Source organism: Hipposideros armiger, unplaced genomic scaffold (genome assembly GCF_001890085.2).
Source record: "Hipposideros armiger isolate ML-2016 unplaced genomic scaffold, ASM189008v1 scaffold_694, whole genome shotgun sequence".
Taxonomy (NCBI): domain Eukaryota; kingdom Metazoa; phylum Chordata; class Mammalia; order Chiroptera; family Hipposideridae; genus Hipposideros; species Hipposideros armiger.
The window spans coordinates 384,774-395,365 of NW_017732044.1; the positions used below are offsets into that span (position 1 = coordinate 384,774).

General features: G+C 52.5%; 2 protein-coding genes across 3 annotated transcripts in view; one reads left to right on the forward strand and one right to left on the reverse strand.

The window, feature by feature from the left end:
* TXNRD2 (thioredoxin reductase 2) overlaps positions 1–10,592 on the reverse strand; it is a 53,972-nt gene that overhangs the window by 36,474 nt on the left and 6,906 nt on the right. Inside the window, exons 3-6 of the mRNA XM_019626897.1 lie at positions 5,324–5,380; positions 4,833–4,977; positions 4,651–4,715; positions 2,771–2,820 (exon numbers count right to left, since the gene is read on the reverse strand). Coding sequence (XP_019482442.1) covers positions 2,771–2,820; positions 4,651–4,715; positions 4,833–4,977; positions 5,324–5,380 — 317 coding nt within the window. The remainder of the gene's footprint in view (positions 1–2,770; positions 2,821–4,650; positions 4,716–4,832; positions 4,978–5,323; positions 5,381–10,592) is intronic.
* COMT (catechol-O-methyltransferase) overlaps positions 9,543–10,592 on the forward strand; it is a 24,412-nt gene continuing 23,362 nt past the window's right edge. The window contains exon 1 of one of the 2 annotated variants that reach the window (XM_019626908.1): positions 9,543–9,942. The gene's annotated coding sequence lies outside the window, so the exon portion shown is untranslated. The other variant, XM_019626907.1, reaches the window with a different exon arrangement.

A 10,592-nucleotide genomic window follows, 5' to 3' on the forward strand; every position in this document is an offset into this window, starting at 1 on the left:
TCAAGAAAGCAAAAAGATAATCCACAGAATGGGAGAAAGTATTTGCAAATTATATGTCTGATAAGGGTCTAGTATCCAGAATATATATGTTTTAAGAAAACTCTTATAGCGCAATAATTATAAGACAACCCAATTTTTAAAAGGGTAAATTTCTGAGCAGACATTTGTCCATAGATATACAAATGGCTAATAAGCACATGAAATGATGCAAGTCAACCATAATGAGATACCACTTGACGCCTACTTAGAACGGGCTATATAATAAAAAAAAAACAGACAACAAGTGCAGGCAAGGATATGGAAAAATTTGAACCCTCATATATTGCTGGTGGAAATATAAAATGGCACAGCCACTTTGGACAATAGTCGGGCAGTTTCTCAAAAAATTGAACACTGAGCTACCATATCACCCAGCAATTCCCCAAGAGAAATGAAAACATATGTCCACACAAAAACTTTTAAACAAATGTTTATAGCAACATTATTTATAACAGCCAAAAAGTGGAAACAACCCAAATGTTCATCAATGGACAAGTGGGTAAACAAAATGTGGCCTATTCATACAATGAAATAATATTCAGCCATAAAAAGGAATATAGCACATGCTATATCATGGATGGACACTGAAAACATCATGCCTGGTGACAAAAGACTACATATTTACATGAAATGTCCAGACTAGGCAAATTCATGGAGACAGAAAGTAAAATACTGGTTGCCAGAGGCTGAGGAGTGGAGGGAATGGGTGGGGGGTGGGGGATGGGTGACAACTAATGGGCACAGAGTATGTTGGAGGGGTGATGAGAACGTTCTAAAATTGATTGGGGTGATGGTTGTACAACTTTATGAATATACTAAAATCTATCCAATTATGCACTTTAAATGAGTGAATTCTATGGTGTGTGACATCCCTCCATAAAGCTGCTATAAAAAATATGAAATAGGGCCGGCCGAGCAGCTCAATTGGTTAAGAGCATGAGCTCTGAGCAACAGGGTCACCGGTTCAAGTCCCACATGGGCCAGTGAGCTGTGCCCAAGCTGAGTTGCCAACAGGTGGCAGGATTGCTCAGTGGTTAGAGCGTGCACTCTTAGCAACAAGGTTGCCAGTTCAACTCCCACAAGGGAGGGTGGGCTGTGCCCACCCGCAACTAAGATTGAACACGGCACCTTGAGCTGAGCGGCCACGAGCTGCCAATGGGCGGCCGGATGCCGACTGGACTTTGAGCTGAGCTAGCTGCACCCCGCACAACTGAAATTGAAGGACAACAACTTGGCTGTTCCCCTTCCCCAATTTCCCAATAAAATCTTAAAAAAAAAAAAAGAAATATTTAGGGATAAACCTGACAAAAAATATGAAAGACCTGTATATTGAAAACTAGAGAATATTGGTGAAAGAAATGTGAAAAATGCTAAATAAGATACATACCACATGACCTAGNAGAACAAAACGACAGCAACTTGTCTGTTCCCCTTCCCCCAATTCCCCAGCGCTGTTCCCATCCCCCCAGTTCCCCAATAAAAATATTTAAAAAAAGAAAATCCATTTGGCTCGGGCTGGCCAAGTGGCTCAGTTTGTTAAGAGCGTGAGCTCTGGGCAACAGGGTGGCCAGTTTGATTCCCACATGGGCCACTGAGCTGCACCCAAGCTGAGCTGCCGCTGAGCTGCCAACAGGTGGCAGGATGGCAGGATGGCTCAGCTGGTGAGAGCACATGCTCCTAACAACAAGGATGCCAGCTCAACTCCCTCATGGGATGGTGGGCTACACCCACCCGCAACTAAGATTGAACACGGCACCTTTACTGAGCGGCTGCAAGCTGCCAAGCTGCCGATAGGTGGCCGGATGGCAACTGGACTTGGAGCTGAGCTGGCTGCTGCCCCCACAACTAAGATTGAAGGATAACAACTTGGCTGTTCCCCTTCCCCACTTCCCCAACACTGTTCCCCTTCCCCAATTCCCCAATAAAATCTTTAAAAAGAAAAAAAGTCCATTTGGCTCAACCAATTGATGATGGAATTCCAGTGCTCGATTTAAAAGCTCTGGTCGGGCCTCGAGTGACACATTGGTTAAGAGTCGGCTTGGGATGCCAGCTGTGAGCAGCAGGGCCCCGGTTCGGATCCCACATGTGGGCCAGTGACGCTGCGCCCTCTACAGCTAAGATGGTGAACAACAGTTCAACCTGGAGCTGGGCTGCCCTGAGTTGCCGGCAATGGCGTAGGCTGCAGCCCCTGCTGCCGTGGGCTGCCATAAGCTACCGTGAGCGGCCAGTAGCTGGTGTGAGCTGCCGTGGGCCACCATGAGCGACCGTCCAATGGCCGGCGACCGATCTGCCTCAGCCGGGAAGAGCGCAATGATAATACCAACACGGGCCAGTGAAGCAACGTCCTCCACAACTAGACTGAAGAACAAAAGAACAGCCACTTGTCTGTTCCCCTTCCCTGATTCCCCAACGCTGTTCCCCTTCCCCAATTCCCCAATAACATCTTTAAAATAAATAAATAAAAGCTCTGGCCAAGGGGATCCGTCAAACATGCCAATGGCCAATTCCCACATCTGAGCATGATGGAGCAACAGGGACCAGATGTAACCTCCCGCCTGAAACAACCAAAAATCCAGACACAATACATGAAACAATGGGTTTCAAGACACTGGACATCAGAAAACAAAAGACAGCAATATCCAAGAGACAGTAAAGGGACAAGGTGAGCCCCATGGTTTAAGCCTCCAGGACATGGCATAGGGAGGGGGCCCAGCCGAGTTCAGCAGGCTACCTGGCTGAGGAGAGGGGCTGAGTCTGGGGAGACCGAGGCAGCCAGAGTTCCTGGGACAAAAAAACAGACAGAAGACAGCTGCATAGAGAACCCCGGACATCTGATCAGTGCATGTGTGTGAGGAAACTACCCAGGAGGATCAGAGGGGACGGTGCTCACATACGGCCTGTTTCCAGAAGCCAGCCTGGAGAAAACACATAATTCCTGGGGCGTTGGGTAATCATGAAGGAAAGTCATCCCTCAGTAGTTGAGAATAATGATCCTAGGCTGGGCACAGCTCCAGATCTGCCCAACAAATCTTAAGCAGAAGACCCAAAAAGATCAAACTGTCTCTTACCTGCAGAACATGCTCAAAAATATTTCTAGGAATACAAAAATATCTAGAGCCCAACAAGGTTAAGTTCAAAATGTCTGGGAATTCAAACAAAAATAACCAGGCATGTGAAGAAGCAATAAAATACAAGCTATAAAGAGAAAATAATCAGTCAATGGAAACCGGCCAAGAGCTGACACAGATGTCCGAATTAGAAGAGAACAGTAACACAACTACTATAACTATATTCCATGTGTTCAGAAAGTTAAGAAGCAATATGGAAGATATAAAAAAGGGCCGAAGTCAAATCTGTAGAAATGCAAATACAATACAAGAGACAAAAATACACTGAGTTGGGGCCGGCCGAGTGGCGCGTTGGTTAGGAGTTGGCTTGGGACGCCAGCTCTGAGCAGCAGGGCCCTGGTTCAGATCCCACATGAGGGCCAGTGACATTGTGCCCTCTACAGCTAAGATGGGGAACAACAGCTCAACCTGGAGCTAGGCTGCCGTGAGTCGCCGGCGACGGCATAGGCTGCTGTAAGCTACCATGTGTGGCTGGCAGCCAGTGTGAGCGGCCAGCAGCTGGTGTGAGCTGCCAAGAGCTGCTGTGAGTGGCCGTCCAATGGCCGGTGAGCGACTTCCTCACCCAGGAAGAGCACAATGATCACAATACCAACATGGGCCAGTGATGCGATGTCCTCCACAACTAGACTGAAGAACAAAATGACAGCAACTTGTCTGTTCCCCTTCCCCTGATTCCCCAGCGCTGTTCCCTTCCCCCAATTCCCCAATAAAATCTTAAAAAAAAAATACACTGAGTTGGAATAATGATTGATTATAGACATTGTAGAATCTTTTATTAGAGAATTTGAAAACATAGGAATGGAAACTATTCAAAATGAAAAGAGCACCAATGAGCTGTGGGGCAACTTCAAGCAGCCTAAAATATGTGTAATTAAAGTCTCCAGAAGCGAAGGAGAAAGGAATGGACAGGAAAATTATCTGAAGAAATAATAGTTAAAAATTCTCAAAAAAAATAATTCTCACAGCTTGATGAAGATTATAAATCCACAAATCCAAGAAACTCAATGAGCTCTAGCAGAAAAACAATTTAGAACTACACCATGGCACATCATCATTAAATCGCTCAAAACCAATGAAAATAGAAAATCCTGGAAAACAACCAGAGAAAAAAGACACACAACAGGGCCGGCCGAGTGGCTCAGTTGGTTAAGAGCTGGCTTGGGACGCCAGAGGGCCCCGGTTCGGATCCCACATATGAGGNCCCAGGTTTGGGGCTGTGGATCTCTGGACTCATGAAAAATGGGGCTTTGGTCCACAGCCATCAGGACACAGCAGTGGCCCTGCATGCTGGTCATCAGAACCACGAAGGGGTCTGTGCATGACTGAGTGGACCATGTGCCAACTGCTAAACCTGAAGCGGCTCGCACCCTGTACCCACCGGCCTTTGGGTTGGGTCACCCTCTGTGGAGGTGTCCTATGTGCTGTAGGACCTTTAGCAGCATCCCAGGGTGCTACCCACTAGATGCAGTAGCATCACCCTTACCTGTGGTGGTGATAACCAAAAATGTCTCCAGGCATTGCCAAATGTCTGGGGACCCAGGGTTGCACCTGGTGAGAAGCCCTGTGGGACACCATGCTCTCCTGAGGGTTAACGGGACAAATAATCCTCTGCCGCCTCCTCCATTGAGTAGCAGAAAAGCACTGGGAATGGGCTAGGCTCCTCACCAGTCATGCGGTACCTGCTGGGGCACCTCCCAGCCATAGTGGGAGGCATCTCGGATCATGCCCCCCAGCAGAGCTGCCTGGTGCATCAGCTTCTTGGGGATGCAGCCGACATTCACACAGGTGCCACCGAGGCCCCACCTGGTGCCTGGCAAGTTGGGAAGAGCACAGTTAGATTTATATTCTGGTGACTCTGAAGGCTTTCCTGTTCTTCTACATTGTTTAGAATTCCTTGAAGTTGTGGTTTATAACCCAAACATGGCCCACATGACACTGCCTCACGGATTTGCTCTGTGTAATTGTGTTCAGAGTCATTTTTAAATGAGAAGAACAAGGAAGTTTAACGTAATGGCAGTTTACGAGAGAAACAGGACATGCTGTGGAGACTTAGGACAGATTGGTTCTGGGCTCAGCTGCCCTCTGTACCATGAAATGCAGCCCCACCCCACCACCTTCCCCAGGATACAAGGCTTCCATCATTGGGGGCTGCCTACCTCGGGGGGAAGGCTCCACATAGTCTACCACGGCCACCTTCTTTCCCAGCTGAGCGGCTGGAATGACAAGAGAAGAGGACAAGTGGGTACAACCAGGGACCTGCTTCGAAGCTGGGGATGGGAACTCCAGGGAGCCATGAGGCCTAGAAAAGGGCAAGAAGGACCTGGGCAGGCTCTGCAGCTAGGTCTCCCCTTGCCTGCTGCCACCCAGCTGTGCTGCCCACAGATAGGAACCCTCTTCTTAGACCACAGCCTTTGCACCACCCGCCACAGCAGCACTGGGCCCAGCCCTCCCTTGCCTCCCGCCCCACCTGGATCTAGACCCAGACATTCAGCGTAGGCCCAGTGCCCACCTCAAGCATGCTAGGAGGCATCGCAGGAGTGCCCGCTCCCCAGGAGAGGCCCTAGGCTTGGAGGCCCCCTTGCTCTCTCCCCAGGCCTTCCCAATGGACTTGCTGCCTCCTCTCCTCCTCACCAGACTCTACGTGGGGCCTCCACCCTTGGTCTACCCTCATCAGGGCCCCCCAGGTGTGCCTTTGCTGCCTCGCTCTCAGGGTGAGGACATTGAAGCTCTGGAGAAGTGAAACAGCAGGGCCAAGGCCAGCCACCCCCCAGAGGGGGAGAGAGACCCAGGCTCCAAACCACACCTCCTGCCTGGAGCCTCCTGGCCTCCCCGCAGCTGTCAGCAGATTCCCCTGGGCCAGCAGTCCCAGGTTCTGAGGCCGACCTTGACATGTTAGCCAGGGCTAATCACAGGGCTTCCCCTTGGCACTGCAATGGCCAAATCCAGGCTCTGGACTTGACTGTCTCAGAGGGCATGCCAGACTTAAATGCTGTAAACCTGTGAGTGCTCCGAACACTACGGAACACACTTGATTCATGGCTATCAATTAGAACAAAGTTTTAGACTTCATTTAAAAATCTATTTGGGGGGCTGGCCGAATGGCGCAATGGTTAAGAACTGGCTTGGGACGCTAGAGGGCCCAGGTTCGGATTCCACATATGAGGGCCAGTGACACTGCTCTCTACTGCTAAGATGCTGAACAACAGCTCAACCTGGAGCTGGGCTACCGTGTGTAGCCAGCAGCTGCTGTGAGCGGCCGTCCAGAAGCCGGGGACTGATCTGGCCCGGGAAGAGCGCAATGATGGTGCCAACTTGGGCCAGTGAAGCAACGTCCTCCACAACTAGACTGAAGAACAAAACGACAGCAACTTGTCNTGAAAAATTACAAGCAGCTTCAGAAGAATCTGTCCTGTCAATTCAGTAACGCTTATTACTGAGAACAGCACCAAGGTCCACGGAACCCTCGAGGCTCACCTCTTTCCCACCTTTTGTGACACCGCAAACCATGTGTTCATTGACAAAGCTGGCCTTGATGTTAAAGTATTTGACTTTTCTGCAAAAGAAATAGAATTTTCAAACACTTCCTATACAAATTAAGTGTCACTGATGGGATTAAATAACGAGAACCATGCAGACTGTGAGCTCGGGCCCACAGCCCACCATCCACCCTCAAAAGCTCAGGTGGTAAAGAAGGGAGTGGAGACTGTGCTGGAAAGCATGTGGGGGTGGAGGGGGGGGGCAGCGTGCTGTCTCTCCTGGGGGTTCCCTGGGATATGGTAACCACAGCTGCCAGGCGGGGACAGATGCCAGGTCTGTGCAGTCCTGAGAGCCCAAGTATAGTCCTAGTGTGTGATAACAAAAGTGGCTGGGCCTTCCCTGGGGTCAGTCCTTGTCACCTAAGCACGTTCCATCAGGAAGAGGCCCCCATTTGCATATGGTTACCCTGAAACACCCAAACCACTGACTTCCCACTGGCAAAGGAGGGTACCCAGCAGGTAGGCATCAGTCCAGCCTTTAGGGGACAGTGAGGCCAGAGATCAGGTATGACAAAGGACACAAGGGTGGTTTGACATATGGTATGGAGAAGAAATCCACCCTTTCTAATCACAAAGGTGGCTCTGCAGGGGTGGGTGCTCGGCAACTTTAAGTCTTCACTGCCACCTTAACCTTGTGTTCTCCCCACTGACGAGCCCTCTGTCTCCATGTCCTGCCTGAAACTCCTGCAGAAGTCCTCACTCATCCTACAACCTGCTAACAGCTGCACGACAAAGGCACACCACATCGGCCTCCTTCTGTGGGTGGCTCTAGGGCTGGCCTGGGGTCTGGACTATTTGGTGCCCACCCAGGGTTGGGCAGGATGAATGGCAGAGCCTGATGCCTCCAGCAAATTGCACTGGGGCACACTGAGCCCTATTCAGAGGAGGTATGATATGATGTGGCTTAGCTCCCTGGGGAACCTCTGGGGAAGTTGGGGTGGCAGCCTCCTGGCTTAACTTTCTTGGGATAGGGGGCACAAAACAACTGCCTACTATACAGCCCAGGAAGACCCTTCGGGGACAAGCTTAGGGTGCTCAGATGAGGGCCACCAGACCTCTGAGGGACCAGTGTCCCTTCCACAACCTGAGTGGGCACAGGGCAGAACTACCAAGCAAGGAGCAAAGCTTAGCCTGAGTCAAGTACAGTTTCAGGCACCTTTTCTGATAGCCATCCTTAGGCAGCATGCTTCAGTGGGACGAAGTGTTGACATCTGGGCTGGGGGACCCCAAAGGGCTGATGGGACCTGATGGTCTCAGGCTGGAGTGATCACGTCACACATTTGCTCCAGCAAACAACGCCAGGCCCTTTTACTATGCCCAGGGAGTCAGAAGCATTAAGACGAGGTGTGGGGATCACAGTGTAGGAAGTGACAGGTGAGGTGTGGGGTTCATGGTGTGGGAACTGGGAGGCATGAGATAAGGTGTGGGGTTCATGCTGTGGGAACTGGGAGGTGAGGTGTGGGTTTCACAGGACAGTGCCTGAGCCCCCAGTTTGCACCAGCCAGGCAGGACTCACTTGGCTTTTTCCATATAACTGTGGTTGGCCCTAGCAGGAGAAAGGCTGCCAGCTCGAGGAAGGAACTGTCCACCGGGATGGCCCTCGCCATGCCCCCACATCTGGCCCGTGTACTCTCAGCCCCGAGCACACCTGCTCCCTGATATGTCCAGGCTCCAACCACTCTGCCAGCATGCCTCTCGCTCCTCACTGCTCCGGGCTCTGCAGGTGCCAGCCCGCCTGGTGGTCTTCCACTCCCAGGGCACTCGCCCCATCCGCTGCTTGTCTGCATGCCCCACCCCATGAGTAAGGGCTTGTCAAAGTATGAAATGACCCAGAGAAGGCCGGGGGGGCCGGGCAAGGCTTCAGTACCTGTCCTGCAGCTGCACCCGGTGCCCCCAGTTCAGGGACTTCACATGGTTTTGAACGGCTTCTGCCATCTTCTTCCTGTTAATGCACAAAACATTAAAAACCACAAGAGCATTAGCTATAGAGTCCCACAAGATTGTTAGATGCAAATCGTGTGTTAAGAGAAACAACAAGGGCNGGGGAGGGCAGGCGCTGCTCTGGGGGTTATCTTGGGGTACCTGTGCATTCCATGCCCTGGGGTGCCTCACAGTCTCCCCCTCCCCACCTAAGCCAGGCACAGATGCAGGACTAACCCGGAAAGATCTGTCTGGCCTTTGTGTTCTGAATCAGGGCAGTACATAAGTTTGCCCATTTATACATGCGGTCAGCCTTCATTCTCCAGCCCACCATTTTGGCCAATGACCTTGACACGCTTCTTCCCACAGCTGCCACTTCTGCGAAGGAGCCTTCACCCGGTCCTTGCTCAGGCCCCTCAACACACTCCCTATGGGGAGTTGTCCAAGAGCAGGGTCGGGAGGTCGGTCATTACCCAGGCACTTGGGGTGGTGGGAAGCACGTCCTCATGCGTGGGACTGGCCACACCGCCATGGTAGATGTGGTGGCACTGTGGCCAGCTCTGGGAGAGACTGTCCTGCAGGGTTGGGTTCCAACCCTCTCAAGTGACTAGCCCCTGCTCCAGACCCTGGTGGCATCCTGGCACTGGTGATTATGTGATTACTGTCCTGGTTTGTTCAGTGTCCCTTAGTGGCTCCAGGAGGATGAGTCACGTGTCCTCCCCTCCCCCAGGGCACTTTCAGAGAATGGGCAGGCAGTGGGTGCTCAGAGTCCATCTGTTCCCTGGCCTCCCCTCACTAATTCCCTACACGTGCATGTAATTTGAGCACTTACTGCCTTGGACAGCTTGTGAGGGAGGTGGCCAGGTCTGGCCAGTGGGGTGTGCAAGGGATGGCCCCTGGTAACCTCAAAAGGCCAGCCATCATCAGGACTACAGTGAATATTGGGCTGGGGATAGCTGAGAGGAAGCAGAAGTCACTGCATCCGGCTGGACTTCCGGCAGGGACCCCCAGCTGTTTCTCCATCCGGAAAGGAGAGTGAGGGTGGCTGGAAGCTAGAGGACACCTGTCCCAGCCGACAGACTGCTGCGGACGGGGACACCCCCACGTGGATACCCCCGGCCAGGCCCCGCCCTACCTGCTGCGTCCCGCGCCGCGCCCCGCACCCCGCCCGCTGCGACGTGCGTCCACCACCGGAGGCGCCCGCCTGGTCTTCGCAGCGCGGCCGCCCTCACCGCCATCGCCGCCATCTCCGCGGGGCCTCGGCGGCCGGGCTGCCCGCCGCGCTGCCTGCACGGACCCGGGGTGTCCGCCAGGGCACGGTGAGTGCACGTGCGGACGGCGGGGCCCTGCCGGGGAAGGGATCTGACCCAGGAAGAGATCTGACTTGGGCGAGGGGATTCCGACCTTTGGGTAAGAGTCTCTGGACCTCGAGTGAGGGATACGGAAGGGAGGGGTCAGGAATTCGGACCTGGCTGAAGGGATCCGACCTTGGTTAAGGGTCTCTGGACAGGAGTTGGGGAGAGCTACCAGCCCTCCCCAACTGGATTGAAGGAGTGGGGGCTTTGGGCTGGTGTGGCAAGATCCTACTTAGGGATAAGGGTCCACACAGGGGTGGGCCATTCCACTTCCCAGGGGGATCCCTATTCCTAGGGTGGGGCCTGGCTCTGGGGGAGGGGCTTTGACCTTGGTGACTGGGTTGCAGAATCGGTCTGACTCACCATGAAAGGGTCACACTTGGTCTTTGAGCTGGGATTTGATCCTTGGGACTGGGAGAATTGTGGGGGCCCAGGCCCAGCGGGGCTCAGTGATCTCCCCAACAGGTTTCCTCTTGGAGGCCTTAGGGATACTCCCACGCCTTTCCTTTCAGGGGAATGGCTGCTCTACCAAGAAGCGGATGACAGGAGCCCAAGACCCCTCAGGACTGGGTCTGGGTGGTGTGGCCTCATCCTTCTCTCCAGAATGTAGAGAA